Raw genomic sequence first — 14,544 nt, forward strand, 5'->3', positions numbered from 1 at the left:
AAGCAGCTGCTATGATAAGTGTTACAAAGTAGAGGTAACCAGTCCTATGAGGGCCTGTAAAAGGGAGAACTTGACCTAGTCAGGGAGATCTAAGTCTTCCTTGAGGAGGCAGAGGTTGAGCCTAATGGACAGATAGGAGTTAACTAGGCCAAGGAGGAGAGAGAATTCCCCAGCAGAGGGATGCGCACATGCGTAGCCCCCATGGTGGGAGGAGCATGGTGTGCACATGGGAGGAGCAGGGGGAGCCTGAGGGGCCACGGAGAGAGATGGATCGGGAGAGCTAATGGGGCTGGGGTGGCAGCGACCTTAGGACCATAGTGAAGGTTCTGCTTTTCTTCCACAGGAAGACATGGATGAGTTTTCAGATGGAGGATATGGGTGAGGACGGAGGAGATGGTTAGGTGGCTACTGACTGCAGTTAGCCAGACAAGAGAGGATGGGACGCGAGCCAAGGTAGTGGTGGTAGACTTCAGAGTGATAGATGAGTTTGTGATTTTTAGAGGAGGTAATGGGGCAGGACCAGGTGACAGATTGGATTCAGGGGGTTAGAAGGAGAGAGATGGCAAAGACGCCTCCCAGGCTTCTGGCCTGTGTGCCTGGAGGGGATGGTGTTGCCATCTGCTGAGATGGGAGACACTGGAGGGACCGGGTTTGGGTTTGAGTTTGAAGGACCTCTGAGACAACCAGATCAGGTATCAGACAAACACTTGGCTATATGGGGGGCTCCTTGGGATTCTTTCCATCCCCATGTGATGAGGAAATGGAAGCCAGAGAGTTGAAGTGACAGGGTAAGTTACATGGTGGGTACAGACCTGGTATATGCTAAGAAGTGAATGGCCTGTCTTTCCAGAGGCTGAAGCAGAGGATGTGGACAGCCCAGCAAGTTCCCACGAGCCTCTCGCCTGGCTCCCCCAGCAGGGCCGTCAGCTGGACATGACTGAAGAGGAGCCAGATGGGACCCTCAGAAGTCTGGAGGTTGAGGAGGCTGGAGAGAACTCCCCAAGGTTGGGGTATGAGGCTGGTCTCAGCCTGGAGGGCCATGGAAACACCAGCCCCGTGGCTCTTGGGCATGGTCAGGCCAGGGGCTGGGTGGCTTCTGGCGAACAAGCCAGTGGGGACAAACTTTCTGAACATTCCGAGGTCAACCCATCCGTTGAGCTCAGCCCAGCAAGGTCCTGGAGCAGTGGGACAGTGAGCCTCGACCACCCTAGTGACAGCCTTGATTCCACCTGGGAAGGAGAGACCAGTGGCCCCCAGCCCACTGCCCTGGCAGAAACTTTGCCAGAGGGCCCCAGCCACCACCTCCTAAACCCAGATGACAGAACTGGAGGCAGCGTTGCTCTGGCAACCCCCATGGAATTCCAGGATTCCTCAGCTCCCCGAGCCCAGAGTTCGCAGCCTGCCGCGGATAGATGGAGGAGAGAAACGACCAGATTCTCCTGCCCTCAGCCCGAGGAACACATCTGGAAGCAGACAAAGACGTCACCTAAGCCACTCCCTTCCCGATTCATTGGCTCCATCAGCCCCCTGAATCCTCAGCCCAGGTCAACACAGCAGGGCAGGCCGCTGCCCAAACAGGGAGCCACTCTGGCTGGCCGCTCCTCTTCTAATGCCCCCAAGTATGGCCGGGGGCAGTTGAACTACCCACTCCCTGACTTCTCCAAGGTAGGGCCCCGGGTGAGATTCCCCAAAGATGAGAGCTACCGTCCCCCCAAGTCCAGAAGCCACAACAGGAAGCCTCAGGCCCCTGCCAGGCCCCTCATCTTCAAGTCACCAGCTGAGATTGTGCAGGAGGTGCTGTTGAGCAGTGGAGAAGCAGCCTTGGCAAAGGACACGCCTCCTGCCCACCCCATCACCAGGGTACCCCAAGAATTTCAGACGCCTGAGCAAGCCACTGAACTGGTCCATCAGCTCCAGGTTAGTGGGACTTATGGCTGTGGATGTGTCACCAAGGCCCCTGTTGGCTTAGGGTGGAGGCTAATTGGGGTGGGGAGGCCTCGAGTAGAGGCTGGCTGGGGTGGAGAGGCCTGGGATGGAGGCCGGTGGGGTGGGTAGGCCTGGGGTGGAGGCTGACTAGGGTGAGAAGCCCTGGGATGGAGGCCAGTGGGGTGAGGAGGACTGGGGTGGAGGCTGGCTGGGGTAGGAAGCCCTGGGATGGAGGCTGGTGGGGTGGGGAGGCCTGGGTGGAGGCTGGCTTGGGAAGCCCTGGGGTAGAGGCTGGCTGGGGTGGGGAGGCCCTGGGGTAGAGGCTGGCTGGGGTAGGGAGGCCTGAGGTCTGGGCTAGGAACTCCATGCTGGTGCAGGGAGGGTATACCTGGAGCCCTGAGATAGACCCAAGCCCTTTGCTCAAAAAGACCAGTGATTGTACTCATGTTTCAAGGATGATCTGTTTGCTTCTTTTCAACTTCTGCTATGAAAAATATTAAAACATATACAAGAGAGAAAATTGTAGAATGGACTCCCATGTACCTACACCCCGCATCCACAATTAGCAGCTCCCGAAAACCTTTCTCTCCTATGGCCTTACCTCTCCCCTATTCACCACCACTAGATTATTTTGAAGCAAAATTTCACGCATCCAATCCTTTTATCTAAAAATATGTTAGTGTATACATGTCTAAAGATAAAGATCTTACTTTAAACGTAACCACTTACCACGATCACCTAAATGTTGACACCAGATCCTTAAATATGAACAAATATCAAACCCGCATTCAGATGCGGGTGTCTCATAAACAGCTCATTCATTCCCGTCCATGGGCCTCAGGATCCAAACATGGCTTGTATGTCCGCATTTGGTGCCTTTCAAGTCTCTCCTCTCCCTTTTTCTTTTTCTTTCTTTCTTTCTTTCTTGCATTTATTTTTTCAGATCTCTTTTACTCTTCTAGTCTGTCCTCCTTCTTACTTCTGCCATGAAATTCATTTGTTGCGGAAATCCGTCTGTCCTGCAGAGTCGTCCGCAGTGTGGGCTTTGCTGATGTGCTGTGGTCTCTCTTCATGCGTCCCATTGTCCTCTTTTTCTTGAATATTGGTAGGTTTCGAGCTAGAGGCTTTGGTGGTCTGGAGGGGAAACATGACTATTTCCCCTCCAGACCACGAGCTCCACGGGCGTGGGGAGTTTTGGCAAGAGCATATCATAGGTGGCCTGTGTGCCTCCTTCAGCAAGCACAGGATGCCTGCTGGTCTCTTGTTTGTGATTTTGACAGCCTCTGATGGTCATTGTCTTGGTCTAGTCTTTCATTTGGGGTGACAAAGTGGTAGTATGCTAATGCTCTCACTCCTACATTAATTGCTGGAAATATGCTAAAAAGTAAAAGTGTCCCTCATCAACTACTTGGTTACCAAGTTCTTGCTTGTACAGGAAAGGTCAGCGAGATGCTCTGTTCTGTCCTTTTACTGTTACCGTTACTGACCCATAATGGTCGTTAGTTACTTAGTTACTGACCCGTTTTCAGAAGGAATCAGTTCCTCACATCCTTCAAAGGTGACATGCTTTTCCTTTTTTCCTGCAATGACCTGTTTTTATAAAGTTCTTTGGGTTTGTTTAAGGCAAGTGATTCTGAGTAGGTGGAACAGTGATTTTCAAGCCTTCTATTTTTCTGCCATGGGACTCTTGGATGATTCATTCAATTAGCCATTGAAGAAAGTACTTCTTAAGCACATGCTGCTTAAACACTGACAGTGCAGCAGGGGGAAAGACAGATATGGGCCTCACCCCACAGAGCCAACCGATGGGCAGGGCATTTGGATAAAAGAATCGTGGCAGCCGTCTGCGATGTGCGTTATGTGTCAAGGTAAACCAGCCAGAGGCCCTCAGTCTAGACTCGTTGTCACGGAGGTAGAAAAGTTGTCCCACTGCCCTCGCATGCTCCAGAACTTGAACGTGGTGGGTCTGTGTTGCACACAAGCCTGAAGATTGCTCAGCTTGGATCCCACCATTGAATGCTTTCCTCTCAGGAACCCAGAAGCCCTTGTGGAGGGGAGTTTGCTATCAGGGTCTCCCAGCAAGGAAGGGTGCATTGTGTGCCTGGGCATATGACCGTGTTGCTCCCCCTTTCTGCAGGAAGACTACCACAGGCTTCTCACCAAGTACGCTGAGGCCGAGAACACCATCGACCAGCTACGCCTCGGGGCCAAGGTACCAGGCTGGGATGGGGTGGAGGCATGGGCCCAAGTCCCCGAGGAGATGACACTTTTCCATAGCTCTAGAGAAAGGCCACTGCCTCCTCCATCTACTGAGGCCCTGGAGTTAGTGGAACGCCGGTTTGCTTCTACCCCAAGGTCCCTCTGTGACCTTGGGCAGTGACCTTGCCCTCCCTGGGCTTTCTTTTTTTTTTTTTTTGAGTCAGGGTCTTGCTCTGTCACCCAGGCTGGAGTGCAGTGGCATGGTCGTAACTCACTGCAATATCAACCTTCTGGGCTCAAGAGATCCTCTCGCTTCAGCCTCCCTGGTAGCTGGGAATACAGGCATGCATCACTGTGCCTGTATTTTTTTTTTTTTTTTTTTTTATGTTTTGTAGAGATAGGGTCTTACTTTGTTGCCCAAGCTGGTCTCGAACTCCTGGGCTCAAGTGATCCTTTTGCTTCAGACTCCCAAAGTGCCCCTGGGATTACAGGCCTGAGCTACCATGAGCCCAGGAATTTCATGAGACTCTCTCTCCTTCTAGATGGGCTCGGGAGTAAGGCCACCTGGGTTCGACTCCTGGCGCCATTGCTAACCAGCTGTGTGACCTTGAGGAATTTACTTAGGCTCTGTGAGCCTCAAAAGAGTAACACGGAATTTCTGCTCAGCCCCTGGTGTTTGTTCTTTGGGCCTGAATCTTCCTGGATCACACCTTTGCCTTTCTCCCTCCCCCCAACCTCACCTGGCAGAGTATGGGGCAGGAGGAGAGCAGAGGGGAAACCCACCACCACAGCCCCCACCCCATCTTAGGAGGAGGCTGTGAATTCTCCACCTTCCTCTTTCCTGAGTGAGGCAGGAAGTGGGACCTGTGCGGCCCCTCGTGGCTTCCTGCTTTTGCTGTGCCCTCCTCTTGCCTCATCAGGCCGCAGTGGAGGAGGGGTGAGAGCTGAGGTGCAGAGATGCAGATGCCCCAATGCCCCGCCCACTCCCCCCGCCCTCCATGCTCCAGGACCCCGCCCGCGCCACAGCTGCTGCTCTCAATGCTGAGAGACACTTCCGGGGTGGGTGGGAGAAGGCCACTGTGGTGAGGAAACGGAAGGGGGCCTGTTCTAGGACCAGGAGCCCCCCTGCATCCCCACACCTGCTGCCTGGCACAGGCAGGCCCCTTCCCTCTTGGCCTCATCGGGCACATCTGTAAAAGAGGGCTAATCAGACTTCCTCCTGGGAGCCGAGCAGGCTCCTTCCAGCTTTCTGAACCGCTGAGCCAGATCCAGGGTTGGAAGAGACGGGGCAGTTGGGAAAGGGGGTGGAGGGGGTTTGTTAGGTCATCCTCTCTGGGGAAACCGCATTCCCATGGCTGCAGACTCCAAGCGGGTCTGGGGAGAAAGGAACTGGTCATCAGACCCAAACACTTGGCTTCCCCATTTGACAGATTGGGAAACTGGGGCTCCCGTTGGGGTAGGGGCCGCTGAAGGTCGTGGAGTGGCGGGGACTGAAGGCGTGGAGCGTTTCCACCCTCCCTCCTCCCTTCCTCCTGCGCTCGTTTAAGGGCATGAGTCAGTACACAGAAAGCATTTACCTGGCACTAGGCAGGCACTTCCTAAGAGTTAGGGAATATTATTATTATAAAGGTGTTTACTGCTAGGCCTCTTGTATGCCAGCCACAGTGACACAGGTGGGGTGGACACAGCAGAGTGCAGCTGGGGTGCCTTCTCTTGTGGGTGCTCCCTTGACCCAGTAGGACTCAGGGTCCCCCCCAAGTGTGGTTACCCTGCCCTGGCTGGCACCCAGACCCCTGGCTCGTGTGTGAGGGTGTCACAGGAGGAGAGGCCGGAAATGTTTCTGTGTCAGCTCACGCACTCCCACTTTCTGGAAAAATGATTGCTATTGCTTGGCCTGAGGGCTCTGCTCCCTCCCCCAACCCCTCTCTCAGCCTCAGGAAGTATGAGCACCTTTCAGGGCTCTGGGGGGAAGGAAGCAGGATGATACTATCACCTCCCGCCCAACCCCATCTCACAGCTGCCCTAGGGGAGCAGCACAAGGCAGGCTTGCAGCTCCAATGTGCAGAAGAGAACAGAGCCTCAGAGCAGGGAGGGGATTCACTCAGGGTCCATGGGGCTTGAGGAGAGCTGAGATTCCAGCTGGCCAGGCTTCCTCACTCTATCTGGAACCTCTGTGCACTCTACCCCGAAGGCTGGAGAGACCCCAGGACAACCTTTTGCTCAGAGCCCACGAGTTCAGAGGCAGTTCTCAGACCTCCCAAGGACCTACCGAGCCACTTCACTCTGCTCAGAACCCACGGCGGAGGGCTGGACCCACCTGGGAGGGAGCCGCGCTGGGGATGTTGCACTGGACACCCAGTCTAGGCATGGTGGGTAGGTGGACAGCAGTGGGTGGGGACCCATAGGAAGGAGATTGACATTCACTGAGCAGCAACAGGTTCAGGGTCATCTTATCTGAGCCCCTCCACACACACACTGAGGTTCAGTCAGGTGGAATGGTTTGCTCAGCATCCCATAGCTGGTGCAAGAGGCAAAGCTGGGACTGAAACCTACATCTGCCTGATTCCAGAACAGATGTTCTTTTCCTCAAGTCTGGGTAAGCCCTGGCACCCAGGCCCTGGCACTGGGTGTGGAGAGAGGCATAGGGATGAGGCGGATTGATGACTGTTATAGAAATAAGAATGGTCATAGGTGATATTTATGGACCACTCTCCTAAATAATTTGCAGTTGGGGAAGCTGAGGCACAGAGATGTTAAGTAACTTGACCAAGATCACTCAACAAGTAGGTGCCAGAGCAGGAGTTGGAACTCGGCAGCCTGGCTCTGAAGCCCACGAGTGACACCACGCTCTAGCAGAACTAGTCTCGGTAGCTGTGGGATCTGCAGCTGGGGAGGCCTGGCCCAGGAACACCGATGGGTCTGGAGCCTTGGGGTTGGGGCAGGACCAGGGAGCCCAGCTGTGGGGCAGGGAGCCAGGACTGGTCAGGAGTCACTGGTTGGCTCTGTTCTCTACACTGGCCTCTGGCCAGGGTTTATGGTGATCTCACTGCATTTGCTGCCATGTTGCCACCTCCCCGCAGCCCCTGTTCCTCCATCTCAGCTGAAGAGAGATCTGGAAGAGCTGAGGTGACCAGAAATTACCCCAGAAGGAATTACGGAGATAATGTAAAACCACCCTTTTTCAGTGTGTTCTGATGGCCACAAGTTGGCCCAGAACCCCCTGGGTGGGGATGGGGGGAAGGGGAGATTTCTGTATGCAGATGAGTTGGGGAAACATCTTCCTCTCTCTTCCTCCTCCCCTCCCGCCCTATTCATAAAGCCCATTAGCATTTTAAAGGCTGAGAGAAATCCATCTGTGCAGAGAATATTCATTTGTTTAACCCAATGTTTCCCAAATTCACTGGTCCTCCCTTCACAGAATTCTGATTCACCTTTTACAGAATCCCCCGAGGGAGTGAATCTGGCCTTGGGGAGCACCTGGGACACCTGGCTGTGTCCAGGGAGATGGGCCCTGGGAGGGCCAGGCCCGAGCATCCGAAGCTGCCACCCCCACCGCCACTCCCCACCTCATGGCTCTGCCTGGGCATCTGCTCAGGTTTTGGGCTTCTCTGCTTCCAACTCCTTTTTTGATCCCTGAAACAAAGGGGCCTCCTGGTTTCCCTGGCCCATCCCCGTTCCCTGTCACTCCCCAGGTGGGGCCTGAGGCTGAGAAAGGGGTCCGGGGAGGGAAACATGACAGAGGGCTGGGCCTCCCCTGGGATTTGGGTCACCTCAGGAGAGGGGTGCTGATAGGAAAGCCCCCACAGGGGAGTCTGAGCAGATGGCTGAGGAGATTATTAAAATCCAGCTTTGTTCTCATCTGGGGAGGCTGGGCCTGAAAGAGCGGGAGGCGGGGGGGACCATGCCACACTTGGAGTTGATTTTTCGGCCACAGCCAGGACCTATACAGCTCAAGCAAGAGAGGCTGCTTGCCTGGGGGCCAGGGAGCCCCTTCCACCGGGCCCACCCTAAACTGCTCATTCCTGACCTTGGTGCAGCAGGGGCAGTTAAGATAACCCCCCAACATCATGATGAGCAGGTGCCACTAAGGGGTGTTGCTTTTCCATGGGCCTGTCTCCATGGTGGCTGTGCAGATTATGATGGTGATGACCATCATGGTGATGGTAGTAATGGTGATAGTTATGATGACAGTAATGGTAAAAATGGTGATGGTGGTGGTGGTGGTGGTGGTGGTGATGGTGATGGTGTTGGTGATAATGGTGATAGTGATGGTGATGGTGAATGATGGTGATGCTAATAATGATGATTGTTATAATGATGCTGATGGTGATGATGGTGGTGGTAATGACAGTGGTAGTGATGATGGTGATGGTGGTGATGGTAGTGGTGATGACGGTGGTGGTGATGATGATGGTGATGAATGTCAGGGTGGTGGCCGCTATTTATTGAGCACTTATTTCATGTGCAGAAAAGTTATTAAGCCAACTAGGACTCAGAGGTGTGCTGTGATAGAGCCTGGGCAGGAACCTGGGCTCTGACTACAGAGCCCATATGCTAAGCTAGAGTTGGCAAACTTTCTCTGTAAAGGGCCAGATTGTGAAAATGTTTAGCTTTGTGGAGCATATAGTCTCTGTCACAGCTACTCAACTCTGCCACCAGAGTGTGAAAGCAGCCATAGACAACACATAAACAAACAGGCATGGCTGTGTTCAATAAAACCTTCTTTACACAAACAGAACATAGTCCTCTCAACTCTGCTGTAAGCCGTTGAACAGCCCGTGGTTTCCCTCTGCTTTCGAGCTTTGAGAGGTCTTCCTTGGTCACCTGCCTGACTCCAGACTGCTCCCTCACCAACTGGGCTGGCTGCCACATTTTAAATCTGTCCTCAAATGATAGAGATCCGCTACCAATGGCAGATTAGTTTATTCACTTGCTGGTTCACTCATTTATTCAAACAGCTATTGGTTGCTATTATTATCAACATAATTATTGGAAATGCTTATATTTGTTAAGAAATAGTTGTATGATATAATTATAACATACATTATTAATAAAAAATTACTGTTAATAGTAGAACCATAGGTACTGGGGTCAGATAGAGCAGTGTTTTAATCCTCATCCAAGGACTTATCAGCTGGGGATCTTGAGTAAGTGACTTAATAACCTCTCTGTGTCTCAGTTTTTTTTTTCTATATGATGGGCTATTGGGGTCCCCACCCTGTCTTCCTTTCAGGACCACCATTAAGAGTAAATGAAAGGGCACGCAGTTCTTCACCTATGTTTGGCCCAGCCAAGGGCTGCACTGAAAGATGGTATTTATTACTACAGGGCATGTGTGTTGAGCTCCTGAATGAAGATGAGGTATTTCAGGTGGGTTTGCCCCTACCCTGACTTGGCTCTGCTGTGCCTCCCCGCTTCCACAGGTGAACCTGTTCTCTGACCCACCCCAGCCCAGCCACAGCATCCACACAGGAATGGTGCCCCAAGGGACCAAGGTCTTGTCCTTCACCATCCCACAGCCGCGCTCTGCAGAGTGGTGGCCGGGCCCGGCCGAGGACCCCCAGGCCTCTGCGGCCTCAGGTGAGTCCAGGAGAAGAGCCGCAGCTGGAGGCGCCTTCTGTCTGGGATTCTGCTCTGTGGGGCTGACTTGGTTTACGCTGGGGATGGCACTGGCCTCAGGCCAGGGGAAGGAGGGAGGCAAGGCCCCACCCTGGGTACTTTGACTCCAAAGGGTCAGAGATGTGGAAGGTGTCCTGCTTTGATCCACAGCAGCCTGGGGGCAGCCCTGGCCCTGCCACTTGGCATCTTGGTGACCCTGGGTGAGTTGACGACATAGAGCATTATCCCTGGGGAGCCCATATCTCAGCCGGGCCCTGCACTGAGCCTTGACACATGTGACCTCAGTTAATCCCCACAATAACCCGCTGAGGTGTGCACTGTTGTCACACCCATGACAGCCAAGGGGATCAAGGCTTGGAGAGGTGAGGACAGGCTGAAGTTCATACAGCTACGGAGGGGAAGCGTCTGGATTGGAACTCATGTCTCCCTGTATGAGAGCCCACGCTGTTGACTGGGAACCCAGAAGCCTAGCGCAGCTCTGCTGCAGCCAGCCGTGTGACCTGGGGCAGATCTGGACCTTGTCCTCCCCTGTAAATGGGGGACAATGCTTTACCCAGCCCACTTCCTGGGGCTGATGAAGATAGCACATGGTGACTGAGCTGTAACTTGATGATGGAGGTGGTGGCTTTGACGTTCAGCCTCAGTCCTTCAGCTCCTGGAAGGACTGTTCTTGGCCCCAGCTTTCAGCAATTGTGTATTCCAGGGTGGCCATCAGTTCGAGGAGACCTGAGCCCCTCCTCGCTCACCAGTATGCCCACCCTGGGGTGGCTTCCAGAGAACCGGGGCATCACCGAGGACCAGTCCTCAGCAGAGCAGACCCAGGCACTGGCTTCTCAGGCCAGGCAGTTCCTGGCCAAGGTGAGTGGACTCCCAGATTTGCCCCTGAGAGACTTAACTCACCTGGAGAACACAGAACCTCTGCCTGCTTGGGTGAGAGGCGCTCTGGGAGTCTCACTTGTCATTCCCCTGCCTCTGCACCAAGTTAACTCAGCCATCCCCAAAACGTGAGCCCCCTCCCTGGTTTTAGAGGCCACACAGCTCGTCACCTCCTTGTCACCAGTGCTAGGTTTTATCCCCCTTTTTGGCAATGCATCTCATCGAAATCCCTCCAGTTGTGCTTCGAAGTGTCTCTAGGCTGGCTCCTGGGAAACTCTGAGTTCTTTCAGGATTCTGGAAGGGTAATAGAATCTCTACTCTACCTTTTCCTCTTCAGGACAAGTTGCCTCATTTTCTTAGTTCATTCTATTAAATAAATCACTTCCCAGTTACTTCTCAAGGGTCTTTGTATCTTCATCCAACAGTCCAAGTAACCGTGAATTGTTTGCAGGTCTGTTTATAACTGTACATTGGCTTTACTCCAGAAGTGGTTTAAAGTACCTTATGAAAATACATACATTTTAGCCACATTCTGAAAACAGAAGTGAGGAAACAGGGGCAGAGAGGAAGTAAGGGTAGAAAAAAATAAAGTATGTGAAGTGAGTAAATAAAATGTTCTGTTGGACCCTAAGCACATTAGAGTCACACATTTAGCTTTGAACTTCCTAGTTGCCAGTGCCGAAAGAGAAATGCAATAGTTATATGCACCACCATGCCCATAAAACAGATTCTTTCAGAGAAGCACCTTCTATTCTTCCCTTCCCTTCCCTCCTCTCCTCACCCTTCCCCTCCCCTCCTCTCCCTTCCCCTCTCCTCTCCTCTTCTGTCCTCCTCTCCTCTCCCCTCCCATCTCCCCGTCTCTCCCCTGCTTTATTGAAATATAATTCACATACCATGCAGTTGACGCATTTAAAATGTATGCTTGCTTCAGTGGTTTTTAGTATATTCACAGTTCTGCCACTGTCACCACAGTCAATTTTAGAACATTTTCATCAGCCACTAAGAAACCTCATCTGTATTAGGCGGTCACTCCCACTCCCCGTTCCCTCTTACCCCAGCCTGTGGCAGCTGCTCATCTGCCTCCTGTTTTTATAGGCTCACCTATTGTGGACATCTCATAGCAATAGATTCATGCAATGTTTGTCCTGTGTCTGACATCTGTCACCATGATGTTTTCAAAGTTAATCCTTGTTGGAGTAGCACATACAAGGACTTCATTTCTTTCTTTCTTTCTTCCTTCCTTCCTTCCTTCCTTCCTTTCTTTCTTTCTTTCTTTCTTTCTTTTTTTTTTTTTTTTTCTTTTTTTTTTTTTTTTTTTTTGACAGAGTCTTGCTCTTTCGCCCAGGCTGGAGTGCAGTGGTGCAGTCTTGGCTTACTGCAACCTCCGCTTCCCGGGTCCAAGCAATTCTTCTGCCTCAAGCCTCCCTAGAAGCTAAGATCACAGGCACGTGCCACCACGCCCGGCTAATTTTTGTATTTTTAGTAGAGACGGGGTTTCACCACATTGACCAGGCTGATCTCAAGCTCCTGACCTCAGGTAATCTGCCCGCCTCGGCCTCCCAAAGTGCTGGGATTACAAGCTTCATTTCCTTTTGCCACCACCATTCTTGGTTCCGTAGCCGGAGACACATTTCTTCTTCGTCCTATGTGTTGTCCACAAAATAAAGCAATGTCAAATCATCACACTGAGCAGGAGCTGGGGCCTCAGCTGACCCCTCATATCTAGTGCTGCACGATCCAGTTCAGAAGCTGCTGGCCACATGTGGCTGTTGAGTACTTGACATGGGCTGCTCTGAATTGAGACATGCTGTGGTATGTGTAAAACACATACCGGATTTCAGAGACTTAGAAATATAAAGTATCTCCCTATTTTTTTAGTATTGGTTACATGTTGAAATGATATTTGGGGCTAAATAAAATATAAAAATTAATTTTACCTGTTTCTTTTTACATTCTCAATGTGGCTATGAGAAAATTTCAAATGTGTAGCTCACACTATATTTCTATTTTATATATTATAAAATTATACAATATATGATTATATGATATACATTTCTATATTATATTTCACACTGATCTAGAGCTTTCTTAAAACTAAATATATCATCCCTTGCCTTTTTTTGTAATTAAACTTTTTTTGAGCAGGTAACAGACACCCATGATAAGGACCTTTGCACAATACAGAGGGCATATTGAGCAAAAAGTAAATATTTTCTCCAACCCATGCAAAAACGTTCAGTGCACACACTTGCATTTATAGAAACGGTTGCATAAGCTACTGTACCTTGACTTTCTGAAGTCCTAAATTTGAATATTTATTTTTGGGTAGGCAACGAATTCGCACTGTTCAAATTTCAAAGGATGCAAAGGACGTGTAGTAGAAAAATCTACTTCTCATTCCTGTCTTCCAGCCACCCAGTTCTCCTTCCCAGAAGCAATTTATATTTTAGTTTCTTGAATTCCTCTAGAGATAGTGTATCATATATAAGCAATGTGGTTATCGTTTTCCTTTTTATTCTTCACATATTTTATACAGATGGTAGCATACCATAAACATTGCCCTGTACCTTGATTTGACACTGAAAAATAGGTCTTGGAGGTATTAATAGCTCAGAACATACACATGTACCTTCCTCTTATTGATGGCTGCATACTATTCCACCGACAGGCATTTAGGCTATTTCTTGTCCCCTCCCTACTGTTCATGCTGCAGTAAATATCCTGCATTAGTCTTGATGCACACGAGTGACTTGCTTTGTTGTCAGTAAATTTCTGCAGATTCCACTTTGATTTTTTCTCAAGGCTGCTATGCCTGGGGCTGGTGGTAGAAGCTGTTCCCAGCACCCACCTCTCCATGCTTGGCAGAAACCCCACATCCTGAGGATGGACCCAGCTCCTCTTACCAAAGCATGGATGTGGCTGGGTGTGGGAGTCTGCAGGACTGGATTAATGGAGCATATTTCCTTCCCCTCCCAATGTCCAGGTGGAGTCCTTTGAAAGACTGATACAGGCAGGACGTCTCATGCCCCAGGACCAACTCAAGGTACTGCCCAATTCAGGAGCCACCCGTGGAACTGCCAGACAACCACTGTCTCCCATGGCTCTGTCTCTGAAGCCTCCTTTGCTGCAAGACAGAAAAGAGAATCCCAGACACAGTGTCTCTTTCAGAGGAAACAGCTCTTGAGTAGCTTCCCATGATAACGATCATTATATCACAATAGTTACTGCTTATTAAGCAAGGATGGTTGTGTGCCAGGGACTGTGGTAAACCCTAGAGTATGTTATTTTATTTTATCATCATCAAAACCCAGTGAAGCAGTTACAGTTATCACCATCATTTAACCAGGATGGAACTGAAGCTCAGAGGGGTTACTCAAAGACCACACAGCTAGTAGGTAGCAGAGCCTGGAGCCAGGTCTGTCTCCCTTTCAAATCCGGGGTCATAATGACTGCCCTGCACTACTTTCCACAAATTATCCTGCCTCTCAGCAAGGAGAAAAAGGCCTTTTCTTTTTTATCGCCTTTTAAAAAAATTACAAAATGGTTGCCAAACGTTTGGAAACTAGGTTTAAAAAAAAGTGGGGGTGGGAGGGAGACCCTTTGTAAATGCCTTATTGGTGTAGTTCCTTTGGAATTTGGAGTTTTAGATAACTGCAGTCATAAATACAATTTAGATTCCTGCTGCATCAGCCAGGGTCCCAGTAAGGAACAGGTGGAGCTCTCAAGTCTGGGAGTGTAGGCATCAGAGGAAAGAACTGTCAGCAAAGGTGTGGTCAGCATCAGGGGACCCAGCAAAGACTGGGGAGTCCCCAGGTAGTAGCATTAGCTGGGAGCTGTACCCACTCTCAAGTCTCCCTCTTCCCACCCTGTGATCTCTGATAGGTCCCTCCCACTAGACAGACCCAACCAGAAGCCAGCAGGTAG

At 51.0% G+C, this 14,544-nt stretch overlaps 1 protein-coding gene across 1 annotated transcript in view; it reads left to right on the forward strand.

The window, feature by feature from the left end:
- AKNA (AT-hook transcription factor) overlaps positions 1 to 14,544 on the forward strand; it is a 61,520-nt gene that overhangs the window by 20,253 nt on the left and 26,723 nt on the right. Inside the window, exons 3-7 of the mRNA XM_011950090.1 lie at positions 851 to 1,917; positions 4,064 to 4,138; positions 9,549 to 9,705; positions 10,448 to 10,602; positions 13,604 to 13,663. Of these exons, the coding sequence (XP_011805480.1) occupies positions 851 to 1,917; positions 4,064 to 4,138; positions 9,549 to 9,705; positions 10,448 to 10,602; positions 13,604 to 13,663 (1,514 nt within the window). The remainder of the gene's footprint in view (positions 1 to 850; positions 1,918 to 4,063; positions 4,139 to 9,548; positions 9,706 to 10,447; positions 10,603 to 13,603; positions 13,664 to 14,544) is intronic.

This window comes from Colobus angolensis, unplaced genomic scaffold (genome assembly GCF_000951035.1).
Source record: "Colobus angolensis palliatus isolate OR3802 unplaced genomic scaffold, Cang.pa_1.0 Scaffold301, whole genome shotgun sequence".
Lineage (NCBI taxonomy): Eukaryota > Metazoa > Chordata > Mammalia > Primates > Cercopithecidae > Colobus > Colobus angolensis.